At 32.9% G+C, this 24,029-nt stretch overlaps 2 protein-coding genes and 1 non-coding gene across 4 annotated transcripts; 1 reads left to right on the top strand and 2 right to left on the bottom strand.

Moving 5' to 3' along the window:
• Positions 1 to 2,657: 2,657 nt before the first annotated feature.
• On the top strand, positions 2,658 to 9,056 carry LOC100245563 (adenine phosphoribosyltransferase 5). Its single transcript, XM_002285155.5, has 7 exons — positions 2,658 to 3,017; positions 3,124 to 3,234; positions 4,853 to 4,945; positions 6,112 to 6,261; positions 6,358 to 6,416; positions 8,054 to 8,126; positions 8,821 to 9,056. The coding sequence occupies exons 1-6, from the start codon at positions 2,927 to 2,929 to the stop codon at positions 8,123 to 8,125; spliced, it is 576 nt and encodes a 191-aa protein (XP_002285191.1). The 5' UTR covers positions 2,658 to 2,926; the 3' UTR covers position 8,126; positions 8,821 to 9,056.
• An 873-nt stretch (positions 9,057 to 9,929) lies between these two features.
• LOC100267879 (PX domain-containing protein EREL1) lies at positions 9,930 to 19,994 on the bottom strand. Of its 2 annotated transcripts, XM_010650372.3 has the most exons (10): positions 19,221 to 19,994; positions 18,064 to 18,174; positions 15,978 to 16,076; positions 15,704 to 15,790; positions 14,668 to 14,776; positions 13,648 to 14,456; positions 11,936 to 12,106; positions 11,597 to 11,839; positions 11,003 to 11,221; positions 9,930 to 10,546 (listed from the first exon to the last, which is right to left on the bottom strand). In XM_010650372.3, exons 1-10 carry the CDS (start codon positions 19,311 to 19,313, stop codon positions 10,331 to 10,333), a joined length of 2,157 nt encoding a protein of 718 aa, XP_010648674.1. In that variant the 5' UTR covers positions 19,314 to 19,994; the 3' UTR covers positions 9,930 to 10,330. The 2 variants fall into 2 exon arrangements, with proteins under 2 accessions (XP_010648674.1, XP_010648675.1); XM_010650373.3 differs by lacking the exon at positions 19,221 to 19,994 and having other exon boundaries at positions 18,021 to 18,169.
• Positions 19,995 to 22,493: 2,499 nt separating this feature from the next.
• MIR396C (microRNA MIR396c) lies at positions 22,494 to 22,601 on the bottom strand. The gene has a single exon (NR_127845.1). It is a non-coding gene; the product is annotated as a microRNA MIR396c (primary transcript).
• Between the last annotated feature and the right edge of the window lie 1,428 nt (positions 22,602 to 24,029).

Genomic DNA, 24,029 nt, shown 5'->3' on the forward strand with positions numbered 1-24,029 from the left:
CCATAAAGAGTGAGAAATAGAGAAATATAGAAATAGAAATTCCCATAAAAATTGGAGCGTGAGAGTAACGCGGGGAAGAGTGAGAGGGGGATAAGTTTGATAGAGTTGAAAATGAAATCGTCATCCGTATCCAGTGGGGCGGCCCACCATATTAAAGTATGAATATATGGTCAATACAGGAAAAGACAAATTTTTAGATCATCAATCTGCATACGTGTCGCCGTTACCCATTTCAGCCTTTTTTCACTCCATTCCCTATATCCGACGGCCCACAATCTTCCCATCATGCCTGATCCACGCCTCTCCACCATGCCCCGTTGTCATGGATGATAGCCAAAAGGACCACCTCGGGACCACCTCCAAATCTCCTGCTGCTTGATTCTCTGCCAATCACACCTCCCCCATTTTTTCTCTTTAATTACCAAATTGCCCTCACCTCGTGTTTCTCAATATACCATTTGTCTCTTTTCCAATAAATTTAAATTCATAGCCATCCTAAAATGGAAAAAGATCTTTTTTGCCATTTATCTTTTTTGCACTTTATATTTTCAGAAAATCATTTGACAGCAATTTTAGAAAAAGGGCTAAAAATAATTGTTTTAAAAAGATTAAAAGTAATTTTTAATAATTAAAAATATTATTTTTCTAAAATAATTAAGTATACATTTGGATACATTTTTATTTTTAATAAATATTTATATATATAAAATAAAGCCCATTTTGTAAAAATAAAAAATAAAAAAATTTACCTAATATATTTAAAAATTACTTTAAAAAGATTTTAAAATTTAAGGAAACAATTTTTTTTTTCATACTTAAAATTTTTAAATAACTAATTTTGAATAATTGCAAACATTTGTTTCTAAAAAAATTAAGCATGAATTTGGATAATTTTTTATTTTTTTAATAAATATTTTTATATAGAAAATAAAACCCATTTTAATAGAAAGTATAAATTTACCTTATATATTTAAAAATTACTTTAAAAAGATTTTAAAATTTAAGGAAATAAATTTTTTTCATACTTCAATTTTTTAAATAAGTACTTTTTAATAATTTAAAAAAAGATCTAGAAAAATTAAGTATGCATTTAGATACATTTTTATTTTTTTAAGAAATATTTTTATATAGAAAATAAAGCCTGTTTTTATAAATTTACCAAATATATTTAAAAATTACTTTAAAAGATTTTAAAATGGAAGGAAATGAATTTTTCTTTTCATACTTCATTTTTTTTAAATAACTTTTAAAATAATTAGTTTTTCCAATACAAGTCTGTAAATTTCTTCTATTTTTAGATAAGAATTATTACCATTTACTAACTTTAAAAACAACAACATAAAAAATTTATTAGACACCAAAATTTAGTAAAAATTTTAAAAATAATTTATAAAAGTATGGAAAATAACATGAAGTGATTCCAAGACTTGTGATACAAATGCATTACCAAAACATTCTCAAAACTTTGTTTTCTTTCTAATTTATATTCAAATACAATATCTTTAAAAGTTTTTTTATTAAAAATTTTATATACCATGAAAATATTTCAAAAATTCTCATTATTTAATGAGTGTTTAATAAATCAACTTAATAATTTAAAATAATTAAGGGTTTGTTTGGGAACCGTTTTTTTATAACTGTTTTCTTTTCTCCAAAATAAAAAAATGTAGAAAATACATTTGGCTAGTTTTCCATTATTAATAATAGAAAATAGAGTGTTTTCAAATAATGTCTTTTAATTATTTTCTATTGTTTTTACTTGTTTTATAGGGTTGTTCTAAGAAATAATTATACAAAACATGTAGAATAATTAAAAATAAAACACTAGATATAAAAATTATTTTTAAAACATATTTAAAAATATTAAAAATTGATTAAAAATATTTTAGGTTCCAAACAAACTTTTGTTCTACAAAAATCAAATAACAATTTTAAAAAACTATTCTTAAAAACTATTTTTCATAATTGTTTTCAAAACGGTTACCAAATAAAATCTTAATAATTTTATTTAAATTATTACACAAATTAAGTATTCTTGGTAAAATAACTTAATAGTATGACTTAAAATAAAAAATAATTTTAAGCAATAAATAAAAATAATCAACTTATTCTTAAATTTATATTTATTTTATTTTTATTTGTTTTAGTTACTTTAACTATCTTCCTTGTTCTATAACTATTACTCAATTTTCTTGGTCCTAATTATAATTTATAAAAATAAATATATTAATTTAATGATATAGAATAAGTTTTAAGTTAACTTTATCAAACAATCTTAATACTAATATAAAGAATTAAGTAATAAATTTTAAGTTAATAATTTAAGTATAATTTAACTTAAAGTTAATTTAAGTTATTAAGTAATAAGTATTAAGTGATAAAATATGAATTAATATATTTTTGATAATATTTTATTATGATTATACAAATATAGATATTTATACCAATTTTTCTGGAAAAAAATCATATTAAATAAAACTGCATTTAAATGTGAGTTATAGATTTGAAAAAACAAGAAATTTGTTTTATGGATAAATAAAACACAAAAAAGTGTAAAAGTGGAGCGTGGTAGACACGTGCTATGAGGTGGCGTGAAAAAGAAAGCGTCTCCCTCTTCACTTGGGTTGGCCAGCTATTTGAAACCCAAAAAGAGGAAAAAAAAGAAAAACAATCTGAAATACACAGAACACAGATTTGATCCAACTCAGTTTGGGAGGGAAATGTTTTGTAGAGAGAGAAAGTGAAGGAAACTGGAGAGAGAAAGAGTTGGAACTTGGAAGCAAAAATGGAAGGGACGAGTGTTTGAGAGAGACGTATTTGCAAACATGTTAGAAATCCTTTGCATATAAAGAGAGGAAAAAGGAGGCGCATACTATTCGCTTGGAAAACTTGTATTCTAGAGAGAAAAAGTTTAGAGTGAGGGAAAATGTTTGCAGAAGAGGATGGACTCAGGGGAGACCCAAGACTCCAAGCCATTTCTGAAGCCCTTAGAATCGTTCCTCACTTCCCAAAACCAGGTGTTTTTTCTTTTCTTTTCTTTTTTTTCGAAGATTGTTGCTTCAAAGTATTTTTTGCTTTTTGCCTTTTTGTTTTTTTGATTTATGTATGTATTGTTTTTTGTAGGAATAATGTTTCAAGATATAACAACATTGTTGCTTGATCACAAGGCGTTCAAAGGCACTGTGGAAATCTTTGTTGATCGCTACAGAGACATGGACATCTCTGTTGTCGCTGGTAATATGTCTCTTTCTCACACATTTCTCTCGTTTATGCTCTGGTCCGTTGCTGGGAAAAGGAGTGAAACAGACGAGAGATTTTAAATTCTGAATAATGGGGTTTTATCACTATGGGCACTTTTTTTCCTAGTGCTGTTTGGTCGCTGGGAAAAAATGAAAGAAAACCAAAAGAATTTTAAGTTTCGAATGACCAGTTTTAGGATTTGGGCCTTATACTTTTGCCTCCGTTGGATTGCTCATAATATGTACGGAGAAGAAAATAAAATTCCATTTTGAATAATGGGTTCTCGTTACCTGGACCTTCTTGCTTATCCTCTGTTTTGTTCCCAAGAAAATGCATGGAAACAAACAATGGGATTAGAATCTTCAACTTGATTATTTTAGCATTGGGGACCCAGGAAATAGAAAACACGAGAGCTATCTGGCTTAATGGAAAGTTTTCACTTAATGGAAAAAGAAAAGAAACGGTTTATGAACAGATGAAATTTGAGATCCTATTGTCTTTTCTTTTCTTATGTTTTTCTCAGCAACCAAATAAAGGGTTATGAGTCATTGTTTCTCCTATAATTCACTCTTTTTCTGGTCCATGTCTTTCATGTTTTTTATTAAATTATTATATTCCCTGCCTTTCCAGTTAACAGAGACGATACCCAGGTGTTTTGAGAAAGGGTAGAAGTTACTAATTTTTAATGTAATTGTAGGACATTGAAGGTCAAACTGAGAGATAGATAATTTTTCCAGAGATGGGCACTTAATTATAAAATTAATTAATTTAATTATATTATATATTTTATTATTTAATTATATTATAGATTTTATTTAATTAGCCTGAAGAATCTTTGTGGGAATAGGGGAAAGGATAGTAAATTGAGTAATTTCATGAAATGGGCAGCAGATAGGAAGGTAAAATGGGGCATTGAATGGCTTTAATTCTGTAGCCAGATTTGAATTTATATTTTACTTTAGAAGCCTAATCACTCTGGGTCGAAATGTGGGGAAGGTGAGTGATTTCACATGGTGGCTTGATTAGTGATGTTTATTCGGTTTTGTGCTTTCAGGAGAAGTCAATCCAATGGAAACAGTGGCTGGGGAATGATTTCAAATGCATTATATGAGAGCAATGACTGTCCTATCTAGAAATATGAATAAAAAAAAATCAGATGCAGCAGACTCTACATTACTAAAATTCTTTATAATTTTTTGTGGTATCTAAATATAGGAACTTCATAATATCAGCACAAGGCAATCCTCCTCGGTGCATCTTATGCTCCCAGTCACAGTTGGGCTTCATATTTGGCCTGTTGCCTGCATAAGATAGCTAGTTTCATTAGTTGCCTATTTATTTCATTATACTGTTTATTGGGGGCTTTACCCTGTGAAATGATGCGGATGCTGATGCTGATTTTTGACACAAGTGCTATTTGTTCAACATGGTTACATCAAAATAAACTAATTCGAACATGGGTGTAGTTGTGTTGTTTTTGGGGTTGTGATACAAATTACATAGAAAATTTTGAGGGGACCAGGATGGTAATTTCCAGATTACAATTCACTGGCTTTGATGCTACTTCTGGCTTGTCTGAATACATTCTTACATTAGCAAATTTATTTTGCAGGAGTTGAAGCTAGAGGATTCCTGTTTGGTCCATCAGTTGCCTTAGCCATTGGTGCAAAATTTGTGCCATTGCGTAAACCTAAAAAGTTGCCAGGTATGCCTGCTTCATGTGGAATTTTTTAGTTGAGGCTGCTTCTAAAGTTCATAGTGGGTTATTTATCGAATGATGAACTTAGCAGGTCTTTATTGAAATTGAGCATTTAATACGGGTTTCAGTATGCCAAGTAGCTATTGAAATACTTAGAATTATTATTTATGGCAATAACTTTCTGGTTCATGGCTTTACAATTTCCTGCCAAATAGTTGCCATATTGGGTGTACTAATTGACATGTTACAAAGTTGGAGGGATCGATTTATTAATTAAGGTTCCCTGTGGAATCAAGAACTACAGATAAAGTTGCTTTTACCTTGTCTGCGTCTTTTATATTTAATTAATTGTCAATGAATTAGAACCCCTCATGATGATCCATATTTGATATGATGGCTTTCCTGAGTACCAGCATCTGATTCACATTTAGTTGACTTGTGTCAAATCTATGAGGATGTGAAATGAACTCAGGCCCCAGATATGGTCGCACATGAATTTTAACATGGGTTAAACGTATTTAAAGAATTATGTCTTTGTATATATATATATATTTACTTTTCAAATCAGATCAAATCATTTTATACTTCAAAAGTTTTTGGCTGACCAAGGAACTTTTCCTTGCTTTTCTACAGCCCACATCCATGTGTTTGAATTTGTTATCCTATTCTGTTTTTAAGCTTTTTGTTTGCCAGTATCCCTGTACTGATAAGATATTAGAACTTGAGCTGTAGAAGCTGGTAGAAGTACAAGAAGCTTTAAGGTCTTTCTCAACCACCATCTTAAAGAAATTGTTCATATTACTTTGGCTAAAAACAATTTGTTGTGGTTGGTGAATAAGTGAAGTGAATATAAGCAGACAAAAATGTACTTGATGGACTGGCACCATTTAATATTATAACATCTGCATATTTGTAGAATTTACCTCACATCATAAGCAGAGTCAAGATTGCCAAGGGTAGATGGAACATACACATAGCCTGTAAATTTGTTTAAAATTGAACTATTTTTTTCCCCTTTGCACGCCTTCTGTCTCTCATGTGCTTGCACTCTCACTCTAACTTGTGATTGAATTTGGAATATGTCCATGACACGTATTTACTGCTATTATTTTTTGCTCTTTTATGGGATTTGAATGTTAACTTATATGAAATTTGAAATTCTTAATATGTAGGTGAAGTAATTTCTGAAGATTATGAGCTAGAGTATGGAACTGACCGTCTAGAGATGCATGTGGGTGCTGTTCACCCTGGGGAGCGGGCATTGGTAATTGATGATTTCGTAGCAACAGGTGGGACCCTCTCTGCAGCAATAAGACTTTTAAGTAAGTTGAAAGACATTGCTTGTACTCTCTGGACTACTTATTTCAGTCACTCTTTATAATATTTTGTACATTCTGGAAAATTTTCTGTTTTGGTAGAACGGGTGGGGGCTGAAGTGGTCGAATGTGCATGTGTTGTTGGGTTGCCTGAAGTTGAGGTAATGCTTAAACCATAAAATTCATGTGTATCATCTCACTTGTTGATATCATTACTTGGTTCAACCTCTAGTCCTATTATTTATCATTTTCATAAGGTATAAAATCACTATTTATGTGCAGAATAATTTCATTATCTGATTGCCATTCATGAGTAGCAAGTCATTTTATGATACCGTTAGTTTGGTATATAGCTTAGCTTGCATAAAATAATTAACAAATGTAGCAGCCATTTTCCTGGGGGTCAAGTTTCCAACAAGGGCAATCCAATGGTTGGGGTTTCCCCATTCAACACCTAGGTCACTGTAGGATCCCAAGTGGAACTAGTTTAGGCCAATCCAGTGGCTGATATTACTTCAACAGCCAAACCGGTTTAAAAGCATTGGATGAAGAGACAGTTCTTACCATAAATGGCTTTCAGGAGAACTAGGGTAAGGAACCAAAAAAGTCCAATCTGTGGTCTGGCTAGCTCAAGAACTGGAAAAAAAAATAAAAAATGCCACAAATAGCAGTCCATTAAGAAGGGCTTGATAGCCATAAACCCAAAAAAGGCCCACAACTTTGGCGTGGAAGGTACTTGTTTCACAAAAGGGTTTTTCTACAGGGGAGGGAAGCTTTATTTATAGGAAAGAGTTTGCCTGAAAGGTCTTTTCGCATGGTTGCATATGGAAGAAATAGTTAAAAAAAAAAAAAAAAAAAAAAGGAATGCATTCGATGGAGGAGAGAGTTTCTCCTCATGAAGGAATTGCTCTAAAAAGAAAAGAGAAGCCAAACATGCAACAGTTGAAGTGGGGATGGAAGGCCTCTCTTATAAAGGAGAACTTTCACAAAACTTTTGACACAAGGAGAAAGATGAGTTGCGTGGGGGGAAGAGAGAAACCTCTGCTTTTGCAAACCCTTGGTGGTGAAATGATGTTAATGGAGAAGGGAATCTCAATCTTGATGTAGTGAACCTGTCATATTTAATGGAATGTAACTTTATTTTTTCATTATTTACTTCTTTCCTTTAATATCTCTCTCAAACAAAGGTGTCCCTCCCTTCAAAGAGAGGATTACATCAACAATCTGATTATAATCAGCCACAAGTAGTTAATCGCTTTCACTACGAACAAAATCTGTGAAAATGAAATATTAAGGATGCAAACTATCTACTTTCCATTCATGCTTGCAATTTATATTCTAATTACTGTCTTACGCTATGAAATAAATTGAGAGAAATTGCTCTATTTTATACGAATGATTTATGTGTAACTGGCAAACCAGTCTTTAATAGAACTAAAGTTATGCTATTGGCTTGTTGGAACATACAAAATTTGTTAACTTCAATTTGTCTGTAAAGGATTAAGTTTGGCTGATTCACTTGGCTTGGTGAGAAACCTATGATTGAACTTCTTCAAGTAAATAGCAATTCTACTGCCTGTTGGTTTTAGCACTTCTGGTTACTTGAGTAATCTAAAACCTTATGGATTATTTCTCAGGGACCTGCTAAATATTTTCCCTTTAGTTTAGCTTTTTGTGCTCTGTATTGTTTCAGAGTGCTTGCTATTGCAGTTGTGTATTACTACCATATTTTTTCCCCTGAAAGATTACTGGAATTCAAATTTGTATGAGTTGTTTTTGGATGATTGCTCTCTTCCAGGGTCAAAGCAGGCTAAATGGAACGCCTCTCTATATTCTTGTGGGGCCACAGCTACGAGAGCGTCCTTGTTAAGGTACAGTACCATGGCTTGCTTGGGCACATCTTCATGCACATTTGAATTACTTTTCTATGCCTAAGACAAAAGGTAGGACTAGTATGTGGTTAGCTATTCTCTTAGAAGGCTAAACAAGCTTTCGCAAGCCAATTTGTTCTTTGTCAGATGTATTTCATCCAGAATATTGAGTGTCAAGATGGAAGATTTACTACTGAAAGAAAAAAAAAAAAAACTGTACTAGGCATATACAAAATTATAAGTAAATGCATTTGTGAAAAATTAGCTGAGGACCCAATGAGGGAGAGAGAGTGGTATGAGGTGTAGATGGTTTCGTTACATGCAACAGAGATAAACCCACAGTTTAGAGCAATGTGATTCAAGTTGAAAGTAGTGGGTTAAGGTAGTGAGGAGAGACTTGTTTGCCTCAGACCTAAAAGATAAAACCGAGTTAAGAAAAATAATGTGTAGCCTATCTCTCTAATTACCAATAGGACATTAGAGTTATTACTATTCTTGGGTTGCTAAAGTTGCCTCGGTTCATTCAAGGTGCTAATCAAAATGATAGTTAAATTAAAGAATATATATAACATAATGATTAAATATGATGATTTCCAAGCTAATGAGTGTTGTATGCTTATATCATGCTCTATCCATCATCTTTTCCCTACCATAACGGTGTTTTATTTTATTGGTTTTTTGCTGGTACTGGCAGATGTTTGTGGGTGGTGGGAGTATGCTTGAGCTGATCACATGGGGGCAGAAGATGACGCTTGGGCTATTTCTTTTGTTATTTGTTTCTCTACCAAATTCAAAGTGTTAAGCACACGAGGGTAACATGGAGATGTTTATATCCTCTGTAGTCTGTTATGTAAAAGAGTCTGAACAGAGCATAAGATTGAAGAAATGCTGTTTCCAGATATCAATAATAAATTTGTGTTATCCAACTTATAAGGTCATTGTCAGCAAATGCAAAATTCACCATACACACATTCTGGCTCAAACGCCACCAATCAAAGTAGTGGGTTGGCTCAAAATAGGAAAGACCCAAGCAGGAAAACATGTGCTCATCAACCTAACACCCTGGCCCAAAAGTTTGGCAGACCCTGTGTAGCGCCTTGGTTGAGATGCGGCTTAGTATGATGTTTAAAGCCTTTTAAACTCTCAGGGGCCAATTCAGAATCACTACTTTCCTTGATATGCTAACTGAACCCTTTATGTTAGGTGCCGTGTTGTGGGTCAATTAAGGCAAACATCGCTCGGACTAATTCCACAGGGCCCTAAAGTTAACGACCGGCTAAAACCTCCAGTGGCCCTAAAGGGACTTGAACTGGTGATCATTGGGAAGAAAACCTAAGGTCGGACCAATTGAGCTACCCTTTATGGTTGACCCTTGTAGTGAATATGGAAAATCACACCTTTTACACATGCATTTTTTATCACAAGATTATTTTATTTCAGATCAATCAAATAGTTACCATGCCGAAATGTTCTTTTCCTATATTTTTCAGTGGTATTGAAAGGGTACAACCAATTATGTGGTTGGTGGTATACTATTTCAGGTTTCTTTGGTTTTATTTGCTCCAAGTTTCATTTGTTTATACCCTTATAATCTCATTTGTTTATATTCTCATCTAATAACCTAAGTTGCCTGGAATTTGGTAGGACCAATTCATACTACTGGTATTTTTTTTTTAATATTTTAGATATATTTTAATGCATAGTTGAGACAATTGGGGCTATGCATGAGAGAGAGAAATATTCCTTTTAACACGAACCCATCCCTACCCAAGCAAGCAAAACTGTCAAAATTGATCTCAGTAGTTCACGAAATGTTTGATCAATATGCTCTTGGACCTCAAGCCATGAACAAATTATATCCTATAAAGTTATTCCAGCCTAATTACAATACATGCCCTGCTGCAGACATGCCCCGTAATTCATTAAACAGTTGTGTTCTGATGTTTTCCTGTCATTTCTTTTTTCCTCCTTATTCAAGTAAAAGAAAAGGACCGTACAATGTTGTTTTCATAAGTATCTGCTTTGGGACTCTCGTGTATGAAATCACAAAATTACATGTGAAATTGCTGAGACTTCAGAGAGACCAACCATCTAAAACGGTGGATGATTGATTTCCCGGAAGAGTTGGGGGAGGGTTTTAAGGTAAAATTTACACTATCATCCCCCTTTCATGTTTCTGAGAGATTGTGTGGTGCAGTTTTGCCTTATGAATCCTCATGGTTGTTTTCAGACGTAATGTCCATTTTGAGAGACCTCCGGATAACCGAATTGACCTGTTTTCTCAATCTAGCATTTTCCAAGAAGATATCCTTCAGCACCTTCCTCAACTCATCATCAATCCTTGATACATCATTGTTGCTGTTGTCATTTTTATTGATGCCAGAGACAACATACTCATTGTCTTGAGCTAAGAGTGGTGCCTGATCAATTTTTTGGACAAAAAATAATAATAATAATAATAATGAAGTTATGGCAAGAAAAGAAATTAGGAAAATAAAAATGCAGCAAGGGATACATAGTCTAATCAAGAAACAAAGGTAATCTAGTAGCAATAGTTAGGAAAAGGGATAGGTATGCAAAACAGAGTAGTAATAGTCTAATCAAGAAACAACAAAGATAATCATGTAGTGGTAATTAGGAAAAGAAATATGAAAAAAGGGATCATAGTCTAATCTAAGAAACAAAGATAATTATGTAGAATATTTAAGCAAATTCAGCAAACAGATAATTTAATGGTTTGAATATAATGGGGTACCACCAATGTTAACATCTAAAACAAAAACTAGCCCCCAAGATTCTAACTAGCCTGAAAATGGATAAATGAGAAGATGTGCTAAAAGAACATAAAAATATTGGGGCGAGGATATGAAGAGTACCTCTGCAAGGAGGCGGCCAATTCGGTTGTCAGATGTTGTCAAGAGATCTAAGGCATCTGATAATGGGGAAGAATTCATAGCAACATTATCTCCATCTTCTGAGGGGAAATTAAGGCTGCATTCTCGAAGTTGATTGTGAAGAATTTCACATTCATACAACAATTTTCTCCTAGCAGTGTTTTCCAGCTCACTTCTTTCTCTTTCCTGTTGAAGGAGTTTCTGGAAACATACCCATATTTAAGCAACATAAGATCTTTTGCTGTATTCAATTTTAAAGAAGCAAAGTAAATCAATCTATTGATAAGGAGTAGAAGAAAAAATGGGAGAGTGAGTAAGTTCCCTTCTATATTTGACAATTGAATGAAGGGATGCAATCACAAAGCCCACAGACTAGGAAAGGAAGAGATTAGTCCCAAAAATAATGACTTCAAAAGAATCAGAAACAATTGGTTAATAATTTCAATGGTGTCAACTTATTCTAATTTATCTAAATTGGTAATGTGGCTCCAAATGGTGAAAATGATACTTGCCATCAATAGTGAAAAAAGACGCTTGTAATCATGTAACATATGCTTTTAGGGAATAACAACCAACCTCTGTTTCTGATTTTTCCTTTAGAGATCGACTCAGCTCCTGCTTCATTTGTGTTTGAGAACTTCTGAGAGATTTAACCTCTTTAACAAGAACCTTAATATCTGATTTTGATTTCATTTCCAGTTTTTCATGTTGCTTCAGCAAGTTTTCAAGCTGCTTTTTAGTAGCATCCAACTCCTCCAGCAGCATGTCTTTCTCCTGATCGGAAGATACTTTTGTTGACTCTGGATACAACTTGTCATCCTGGAATGGCCTCACATGTTATTCAGGGAACCATTATAATAACTAATGAGGAAATATGATCTTAAGGTGGGCATGACAAGTAAAATGATATATAACCTGTTCACACTTCGACTTCAACTTCAACTCCATTTCAAAGGTCTTTCTCCGGAGTTCCTCCATATCCCACTGCATTTGAGTGACTCTTTCTCTTTCAATTAAAATAGATTGCTGCAGGTTTTCTTTACTTTTTTGTTTCGTAGTTTCAAGTTCCACTTCCAAATCTTTGACCTGAGATGTTACAATTAGCTAGATATAGTCTATAACATCCATATATAGTATTAAGGTTTTTACAGAATCTGTCAGCAGAAGATTGTAACGATAAAGAATCTGTCCACGTATGGACATCAGAGAGAAGTCATTCAGTACTGGGTTTGTATGATTCATGGTCACAATTAATGCACCCTTATCTTATCGAATAAAAAACAATGTTTCAAAAATTTACATGAATAAGCATACATCCATTATTCAATTAAGCAGGCAATGCCAAGAGCTGGAATTTAAAAGCAAGTGATGAACTCTTCAAACTTGCCCAAACCACAGACATAAGACATGCTAAACAGTACTTAATATGCACCAAATATGTAAAATGGAAAACAATGAAGAACCATATACACAAGGAAACTACAGATGAGACTGGAAAGAAGAGATAGAAAAAGGTAAGAAGAGGGAAGTCAGGATACCAATGGAATGGATCTATTTATTGCCATATCCAAGTTCTGCTTGTATAAAATTTTCATGGTGGCTTGTCTCTATTACATTTTATTCATCTCCTATATCATGTTCATGCAATGAAGGATGTGATACATCTCCATGGTTCCTCAGTTACACTCAACCAACCACCATCAACCACTTTACACTCAGAGAACTATGAGAGAGAAATAAGCACATGGATAGGACTAAGGTGAATTGAAAACTAATACCCAATAAAGTTTCCAAAACAACTATTGAAGATACATTACCTCATTTATTCAGATATAAGGAAAACCAAGAAAGAAATCAATTGGCAACCTTCAGCTCTAGGAAATGAGACGATATTTTTCTATTAACTTATAGCTTGAGATCTAAATTAGAGTGTATTTACCAAGAGTGATATGTCGAACACTAGGAATTTTATCTCTCTTATTTATTTTGAGAGAAGCAAACACGTGGCACGACAAGACTAGAATCACAAGTAACTCTTTTTAAGAAAAAAATTAAGGAAACCAGATGGAAAAGATTTGGGCACATTGGAAGCAAACCAATGGCACAAATAAGTAATAATGAGTAGGTGAACAGAACAGGGGGGAGTTTGAAGAGACTGTCAGTATCATAGCTTCATGGATGGGGGCATAACTCATTGGAGTTGGAATGATATATGATCTATGTCAGAGCCATGACTTCTTTAGAAAGGAAATTGTTGCTGAAGAATTCAAAACACAAGCACATCATGGTTCCATACATGACCATTTCATTTGAACAAAAGTCCCAAAGCATATTGTTTCGGTTTATTGATTTATTTATTTATTTATGTTTTATTTTTTTTACAATGTGGTGAATAAAGAAATTTACCTCAATTTAGACCAAAGAGCATCCACCTTTTACAGCACCATAAAAAGGGTCCTCAATAATAGCAATCCATTTATAATTTTAATTCAACTAGAGCATTATCATAAGTTAACTATCATGGATAGGCAGGGTTCTAGTGGACATGATGTTCTTTTGCCATTCATAATAAATCAGTGCTACCAATAGTTGACTGGGAAATCATAATTTAATCAACTTTGACATACCTTTGTTGTAAGGTAACCTTTCACAGCTACCTCTTGGTGCAATCTTGCTATAAGATCCTCCATGTCTGTTTTCGCTGTGACCAGCCTTTGCTGCATGGTCATAAGAATCCTGTTCATTTTATGACGTTGATCTAAAGGAAGAACTATTTGTGTATCACCCGAGAAATGCAGTTCTATGTTGTTGAGAATTTCCGTGGTTCTTGAAACTTCAACACCTCCCGGAAGGTCAAGGGAGCCATCACCTATTGAATTTATAATTCCAGAATTTGACATTTCACTTCCCCTTAAAGAACTTGTGTCACTTCCAACACTCCCGGCTGAGAGCTTTCGACCATGACTAATTACCTTACCATCATCTGCCTCAGGCAAGAAATCCATTCTGTCCCCAGCAAGAAATTCAGCTTTAGAAGCATTTCCATTCTCTGTATCCTTCCCTATAAGACTGTTAACCTGTCTGCCATGAGTTTTATGCCTAGGAAAACCTTCCAGCTGCTCTAGAATAGTCTGTCCCACAAACAGTCCCTCATCAATATTGGACATCCCATACTTCACAAGCTTTTCTATTGGACTTGTCAAATCTTCATCCAATATTAGATCATCAAGATCAAGTTCAGAACTATTATCTTTTCCTAGCCTTGGTGTTCCCAGCTCAGATGTCTCATAAGCAGTATCACTACCATAATCTGATGTGATTGATGAACTACCGGCAACCACAGATAGGGATGAATTGGGATGATGCTGAAGTGATGAAATTGTGCCATTGCCAGAAGGATTTGCTTCTGAAATTTGCTGATTTACATCTTGGAATGCTGAAAAGAGTGGTATATTGAAGTGGAGTGGAATGTCAGACTCTTAATATAATGCCAAAAACAAACCTTGCTAAAGAACAGAGAGAAAGTAAAATAATCAGTATTTTCAATATGTATGAGAAAAAAAACATCAAATATCCTGTAAATGAAAATTTTTAAGGCAACAAAAACATATTCTAAATTACACTTGATGCAGTGGAAAGACACATACAAGCCCTAGCAGCAGCCTCTAGTTCAAGAAAGGATGCTACTGAAATGCTTCTCGATAAATCAATGTCAGATAGTAGCTTTGCCATCCACTCCTCCAAAGAGCGCCTTCTCTGTAACAAAACTAAGCCTTTTGAGACTATTGAGCATGTTAAAAATACAAAGAAGTTTCAGTTTGTTGATAAGGTTTACTCAATTTAAGTTTTTTTTTTTTTTTTTTTCTTTTCCCCATAACTAAAACAACTTCATTTCACAAATATGTTCATGCTCTGATGAATGGGTTTAAGCTTTCCATACTAGAAGTATCAAACTCAATAAAAAGGCAACAAAAAATAAATAAGAGAGTTTCTAATTTCCACCAGATCAGAATTTTAGACCTCAAAATCACATATACACCATTTTTCAAACACACACACACACAAAGAATGGTTACAAGAATATACATTAAGAGGAAAAACACGTGCTGCATAAATTCATCTACTATCATAGCCACTCTAAGAGGCATATTTTTGTTCTTGCGCATATAAAAGAACTCACTGGAATGATTCTCACATTATCTTAAATTGAACCAAACCTTAGGCTAAGTGCACTGAGAACCACTTAGAGGTCAGCCAAGTAAATACAACAATTTCTCTCATTAGGATACTAAGAAACGGTCGTTTCCAATAAAAAATTCATGACTGACCACTCAAAGGATAAAAAGTACATGCTGACACAGGTAAAATTCATATCATTAGTTGATAGTTCTTAATCCATGTGGTACATACACTAAGTAGCATATTTCAAATTTGAATGTGGACCACTCAAATAACTTTTTCCCAATAAAAAACATTTCATTAAGAGTAAAAATAAGCACAACTTTGAACACTGAGTATATAGTAGCCATGTAGAGCATTAAGTAATGGAGCTTAGCTTCATAACAATTAATATTTTTAATCTCGCAAAAGTGTTGATAGTCAAATATTATCCCAAAAGACCAAGGCAATAAACTCATTGGCCAACCAACACAAACTGGAAAAAATAAGAAGTAAATAGCCCACCTGTTCCAATAAGACCCTGTTTTTCATCCGCAAGAGGCCCTTTGGAGGAGCTGGTGGAATATTTTTCTTGGGAAATGCCTTTTTAAGCTGCAAAAGTGATCCAACAACAGAATAATGATGTCTGCAAATGGATTTCTTTTAAATGAGAAAAGCAAAAAGTTGTTTCCTTAAACCAATGCTCAAACAATAATTCACTACATTGTTGATGAATTTCCCACTTGAACTAACAGAGAGGTTCCTAAAGTACCAAAATGGTAAGGAAAGTCAGAATTACATCAGTAAATAACTTCAAGAAGTCATTGAATCTTCTTAATACCCCCCGCATAGTTGTAATCCCTTCTGGTGATTGTACACCAACCTGAACCCTGTAAAACTGTATATCAAGAAAGTTAATATAGAAACATGCATCTAGCTATAACTGGTAAAGTATCACCACATATTTTTGCATAGAACAACTGAACTGCTTCATCTCTGCCAAGTATATTATTTATATTCTTAAAAAAAGCTGGCAACATTTAAAGAAATTCCAAAGAAAAAGGAAGGAAACAAATAAAGATCATATCTTTTTATGATATAAAAATGCAAACAAGTATAGAATATTTTTATAATCTTAAAAAGGTAGTCAAACTTCACAAGTATTGGGGACATGTATAAGAGGAGCCAATATTGTGGACCTGAAGAGGAAAAGATCTTCTTACTCTGGCTCTTTAATATGAGTCTTTGAGACCCTTCACAACTTTAGTTTCATTGCAAAGCTTATCTTGGGACAATTTTTCTTCATGTGTTGGCATCATGCTTGTGTACTTATCATTCCGCAGGCATAAACTTAAACCAAATTAGGCAAAAGGTAGGATTGTGTCTAAGATGCATGATGAATGAATGACAGGAGGAGTTGGTTAATCATTTATTACTTATTAGTTCACACCTGTCAATTGTGCTTCTCTCTCCCAATGTTGTTTATACATTTCATGTCTGGTTTTTTCCTTGTAAATACCACTTCAATTCAAAGTGAAGGCCCTGGCTTTGTCATAAGGTGAATTCTTGTTGCACAAAAGAGAGGAGGAAGCTGGAGAAATGCTACAAATTTTTAAACTTAGTTAAATTGTGGGAATGCAGCTCAGAAGCTTATTATTAATGGGGGCAGCAGCATGGATGTCATCCTCCAAGCTAGTGTTGAGAGAGAGAGGGGGAGAAAGTGGTGTAGAAGTGTAAATAAATAACAGTAATTCAAATGAGAATATCAATTATGTTTTTTTGTTTTTTGATGGGTAAAAGGAGATTATATTAAAAATACCAGTACACACGATGAATACAAAGCAACAAAAGCTAAAAGGGGTGAATATAAAAAAATAAGCAACCGCACCCTACGGGGAACCTAACCAATCCACAAATTCTAATATAGATATAGAACCATCCCCAATGTATGATCTAACCCAATCCCCAATGCATCCAACGGAAAATATCAATTATGTTATACAATGTTTCAATTAAGTTATACAAGTGCAATTAATCAAGGGATACTGTTCGAAGTTTGTGAAGCTTAATCATGAAAGTAATCGTAATATATGCCAGGGCATAGTGATAGACCTCCAGTGCGTTTCACATACACTAGGCGAGCCAAGAGGGAATGGGGGATGGTGACGTGGAAAATTAACCAGTGAACAACCTTTATTTTTCTCTGTTATACCCTTTGTTGTAATTTTGATTGTTTTCTGTTAGTTTGTGCTGAGCTGGATTCAGTTAGACTACATTGGGGGGCTCTGGACTGACTTCGTTAGGGATCGGAATAAAAGAAGGAAGGGAGAGAGGGGGAGGGGATTTTCTGGTGAAAAGTTACTGAGCTGGGCTCGTGGGGAGAGTTTGCAGACCTCTTGAATGTCTGCTATTCTATCTTTGTAATTTTTTCTATCAGATCAATACAATTTCCTAATTGTTGGCTGACCGTTTCATTGCTAGCAGAATTCTGTTGTGAGTGTGTGGTGTGAATCCTATCACACAGCCAAGAATTCTCTCTTTCCCCAAATCCTATCCACATACTGCTATGGTGAATCATAAACCGAGCAATGCAACATAATGCTCTTGAATCTTGAGTAAATATAACAACATGCCACACAACAAAGAACATCGTCAAATTCATCTCATTTGCTTTTGTTCTGACTAGGATGACACTAAAATAACTTAAGTTCCACATCCCAAATCTATGACAAACTATTTAGAAACTATGTATAGTTTATACATATGTGATCATTCATACTTGCAAGTGAATTTAATAGAATATTGTGTCAAATCCCAAACATAGCATAAAACAACATCTAACCCTTGGCATAGATAAACACTGGAGAGTCAATCAATTTGAGTACCACTACAGGATCTGAATCTCTTGATTTTGGAAGGACAACCCAGGAAGGAATTATGACACAGTAACTCCATCCTGTGTGATAATCATGTGGCCAAACAGTGTCCCGCCCACTCTGCATGAACAACATAAAATTTTCTGTTAAGAATCAAAATTAAAACTGAAGCACAACTACACTACTTCATAGAAAGCACAGAAACATGAAAATTTAAGCAAATGCATCTCAGCCATTCATTAAATCAAATGATAGTAGTTTACCAACTAGCATAGGAAAAATAAACTGGTAGGAGAAAGGAGCAGTGCTCAATCAATGTACATTCAGAAAGAAGTCGGCAGATGAAAAAAAAACAACCTGAAGATCTCTTTCCTTTTCTGTAGAATTATAAGATAATTTTAAGCTAAGTCCTAGAAATGGCACTTGATCACAAAGTAAATTTTCTTCCCTCTTCATACATCAAAAACTGTCCATCTTTAGAAAAGGGGTAAATTATGATAAAAAAGAGGTAGAATTCATAAAACACATAATGGCCCAAAGCAATTATTGGAGGGAAAAAATTTCTCAGGGAGAAACACTGTGTCATTGCATATAATTGGCAAGGATGGGGATAAAACTCTGCACCACTGTCTACAAATAGTCTAGTCGGTCTACACCTGCAATGGCTTCTAATCACCACTTTAAAATTTTCTTGTATTCTTTTGTGTAGTCATTTTGTGTCACCTGGTCATAGCTTAATTTTTTTTTTTTTACGGTTTCAACACGTGATAATCTTCAATTTGCCAGATTCACTATGCATTCATGTTTTGAATATCACCAACAGCCTCTAATCAGCACCACCAATTTTTTTCTTGTGATTCTTTTGTCCACTGATTTCATAGCTTAAAATCCTTTATGGTTTCAACATGTTATAATCTTCAAATTATCAGATTGTTCATGCATTTGTGCTTCTGAAATTGCTATTTCGTCTGTCAATCTCCAACGTCCTATCTTAGTAGTTTTCATGCTAATTCTAAGATCTATAAATCCTAAATGTTTTTGTGGTTTTCTACAACAAGTCAACCTGATAAAACCAACACAATTCACTCAAAATCAAATTCAAGTTCATCAGAATTTCAAGTAAATTTCGAATTCAACAAATTTTGAAGCTGAAAAGAAAATGTTACCCATTTCCGCGGAGGAGGACTCCAGTCCATCCCCAATGGCAGTGGCGAAGTCCCATCGTGTCTGTGCTTCGGCGGACTACTCCTCCTCATCATCGCCACCTGATCTCTCTCACTCTCTCTGTAGATTCTCGTTCTCTCTCTAGGATTTGAAGATATGATTCATGAATCGAAGATGATCATTCGATACCTCTCTCAACCTACAATTGACGATGAGAAAGAAACATCACTCCCCCTTTCTCTCTGAGAATTGAGAATGATGGTTTCTTCCTCTCCCTACTTTGTCTTTAACGATTCTATTTGCCCCCCTAGAATCAACTTCCTCTCTCGCTAGAATTGAAGATGGGAAAACAGCATTTGATCTCTAGAATCTCAGTCTTTTTCTATCTCTAGGATTTGGGGAGCTAGGGTTTTGGTGATCGGATCGGAAAAACCAGAACGGAGAGACAAGACAGACAGGTGGCGACCTTACAATTTCACAGGTATACTAGTATTAAATTAAAATTAGAACCAGATAGCATCACAGAAAAGACTAGGGAGAGGGGCGCAGGTTAGAAAGGGAAATGGGGGAGAGGCTAAACGGAGCCGGAGTACCACCTAACCTCTTTCGCTTTGCAAAGCGGAATCGCAGTAGGCATTACGGCAAGGCAAAAGAGAAAGAGGGCTGAATTTGACTCTTCTTTTGTGTTGATGGTGACCCAATTGGCTCGTGTGGTTAGGGCCTTGGCCACCCTTTTTCCTTCTGGGCTAAGGAACATGTTATGCATTATCTCAACATTTCTTAAACATGTGATTTTAAAACGAGACAACTATTTATATCCTATGTTATTTTATTTTCTTATAATGATTTAGATTTTGATTTCTCTTGCATTGATGTAATACAATTTTTTTCAAAAGGAATTTTCTTACATTTATAAGGTTACTTTTATCTAATTAAATTTTATTATTTTATATTTTAATTTTTTTATATATATGTTACTTTGCTCGAGTGTAATATTGTATATTTGTATTATTATTTAATGATCTTGATTTCATTATACGATTGCTAAAACTAGAAGCAATTTTTTTCGTATGGAAATTAGAAGATAAAAACGGGAGAAGAAGAATAATAAAGTGGATTATCGTACATATATTATATGTAGAAAGATGGATAAGTACATTTATTTAGTACTATATTCCTTGCACTTATTCTATATTTATACTCACTTAGATATACTTAGTATAATTATATACAAATTCTAAACTAATTATTATAAAATATCTTTATAACAATAACATGTACAAATATTAAATGGAGGTACCCATTTTATGATCGAATCATATACTAAAATTTTTTGGAAAGAATAATATTTATTAAAAGTGTGTATCTAAGATTAACTTATTAACCCTTTTCCTTTTATCAAAAACTATTATTTTATTTCACTGTAACAATTTCTTTATTAATATTTACCAAGTTTATTTTAATTTTCTTTTGGAAAAAAAGGTAATACTACATTTTATAAGTCTATGCAAAATATGTGTAAAATTAGGTGACAAATCATTATAATTGTCTCCAAACCATTTATTTAAAGAACTAGAATAGAACATTTATATAGGCTTATTTGATTTTTTTTTTTTTGGTTTTTTGTTTTTAATTTTATGCTTGAAATAGAAGCTAATTCAAAATAAATTTTAGCAATATTATAAAACTTTCATATTTTTTTATGAATTAAATTAAAACCTATATAAGAAGCAACCATTTTATCATCTTTTGTGTTCCTATTTTAAAATCATCAAATTTCTCAAGAAATTAAAAGTATGTTTAGGAACGTTTTCATACAATTTTTTTTGTTATTTACAATAAAAAAAAAATACAAAAAACATGTTTAGTAATAAAAAAATTATTTTTAACTTTATGATATTAAAAACAAAAATCAGGATATTTTCAGATAATATCTTTTAGTTGTTTTTATTATTATTATTTTCATTTTTAAGAAATAATTATCAAAACATGTAAAATGATAAAAAATAAAAAACTAAATATTAAAATTATTTTTAAAATATTAAAAACAGATTAAAAATATTTTAAGTTTCCAAATACATGTTTATTCTACAAAAATCAGATAATAATGTTCAAAAACTATTTTCAATAAAAACTATTTTTTATAATTGTTTTAAAAAACATTACCAAACATACCCTAATTCATCCAAAATATTACATATAAATCTTGACTTTGAAAAAGGGTTTTTGACTCTTTAAAAATCAATCAAAATATCAAGGAAATTATAACAAAAAAATAACAGGTTTTCATTTTTTTCAGTGCATGCAATAACTAATCAAACATTTGCCCTCTCTCTTTACATAAATAGTTTACACCTCCATTTGAGAGCAAATGTTGATAATTTTATTTCAATAATTACCAAAAAAAAAAAACAAGAAATTCATATTAAAATGGTCTTAAATAATGTTTTTAGTCGGCATGTTTTTTCTAAAAATGTTTTTCTAATTTTATAAATGATTTTTAAACTTTTTAAAAATATTTTATAAATTTTATCAAACATCTAATTTTAATTTTTTTTAAAGTAATTTTTAAGCTAAAAGTGTTTTTAGAATCATCCTCAAACTCTAACCAATTAGAAATTAATCATTGATAGAGCTTAATTTATAATAATTTTAAAAAACATTTTGGCGAAATTGGAATAGATCTGCATGGATGATAAGAACTTTGGATACGTGTTTGAAGGAGAATAAGAATGGAAGCGATGCGGCGAGCGATGGCTTTAATTGTGGGCGTGAGGATCGAGCAAAAGGTTGGAAGATAGCCAAGTTTTTGGTCATGTCTATAATAATATGAAGACAATTACGCAAGCAGGCACTGCACTCAGATTTGCTTTTTTCCTGTGCATGGTGTCATCTCCCACCAACCGACAAAGGGAGTTGTTGATTCCTGCTTCCATTTCTCTGACCACATCCCATCTGCTGCCGCCGATAGCTGATCAGACCCAGAAAAGAAATTAAACCAGAGAAAATTTGGAAAGAAAAGAGCACAGTGGTTGGTGTAGCAGAAAATGGACTCAGGATACAATGAGAAGGTCTTCAGACTTGAGATGATTCCCTGCATGCAGAAAATATAAGAAAAAAGGAGGAGAAGAAAAACACATAATCAAAAAACAGAAAATGTATATTAATCTGTTGGAACTTGAAACAAGTATGAAATTAAAGATGGGGTGAGGGGGTTTTTGAAGGAGTAAAAGGGGTTGATGAATGATGATGGAAAGGTGGGATATGATCTGACCCTCTCAGTAATGTTCCACAACTTTCCTGAGCTGTTGGTTGAACTCCTCCATTGCATGGAAGTGGAAGGCTTCCAAAACAGTTCAAGAAAGCTGTGGAAGATCACAGAAAGGATCATCTATGAACACTCCTGTTGATTTGATCTTCCCAGGTTTATACTGTTGTTAATGGAGAATGAGGATCTGGGAGAGAGATCTAGTGAGAAAGATGTGTGAGAGATAAGAGAAATGAAAGGGAAATGGTAGATGAGCGGGACTGACTGAAAACTCATTTATAGGAGTGGGTTGGTGACTAGCCTCTGGTAATTTCATTTGCTTTGTCCCAAGCATAAAAAGTGATGTAGAAATAAATTTTTTAATTTTAAAATAGTTTTTTATTAGTTTTCTTGCAACACAAATTCTTATTTTTTCAAAAAAAAAAAACGATTTTAGAAATTCCTCAAACAAGTTCATATATGTTAAGTTGTGTAATAAAATTTAAGTTTACTCACAAATTAATTTCCTATGTCACGATGAACGACAATCCATTGTACATATATTAAAAAATATTTATCATGATCATTATATTTTTCAATATTAATTGATTGTAGAAATATTATAACCTATGAAAATGGTTAAATTATTTTAAATATCCTTAATGACACAATATGATGACTTAAAAATTATTTTAAAACATTTATTGTATAATTGATTAATGTTTAATAAATTATACTTTAAATCATCAGGAAAGAGAATAGTTTCGATTAAAAACCAATGATCTTCCTCTTTACATTGTTTCTAAAAATCACAAAAACTCCTTTCTTCTTAATTAGGATGACAAATTTGTATTCATCTCCTATTATGTGCTTTGAGCTCTGGATATTGAAGAACTATTTATCTTTTTAAGTATTTACAAAACAACTTAAGTTGTTCTAAATGCCTCTGTCATTTTTGATCCACAAAATGAGGGTAAATTAAATGTTGATCAATTTTGTCAAATTTTAAGTTCAATGAATTCAAATGACAATTCAAGCAATGATTGAAATAATAATTAAGACAAGTAAATATACAGAGGAAATGGAAGAAAGATGCAAATCCCAATTTTATAGTGTTTAATCCAATCCCGACCTACATCCACTCTTTTTAAGCTTCTATCCTAAGTTGAAGGTTTTATTAATTAAATCACCAAGGCTTCAACAAAGCATTATCCTTCTTAGACTTAGATTGTTAGTTCCAATGGACTTTATTTCTATAATTCTCCTCAATTGATTTTCACACTAGAAATATATTCACAAGATTTACAAATGAATATAAGAGAAACAATGCAATCTTAGCACACAATTAGGCTCAAGAATTAATACAAGAAAACTAGAATTGAATAAGGTGCATGCAAATTAAGGCTTAAATGCACTCAAACAAAAAGCTGAGAGTTGTTGGATTAATGAACAATAAATGAAAGAAGCTATCTTAGAAAAAATGCACATATAAGGTCTTATATATATATATATGTTGGAAACTAAACTAGTCATAAGGCACAAAAGACCTTGGTGCTGCTAGTGG

Source organism: Vitis vinifera, chromosome 4 (assembly GCF_030704535.1).
Source record: "Vitis vinifera cultivar Pinot Noir 40024 chromosome 4, ASM3070453v1".
Lineage (NCBI taxonomy): Eukaryota > Viridiplantae > Streptophyta > Magnoliopsida > Vitales > Vitaceae > Vitis > Vitis vinifera.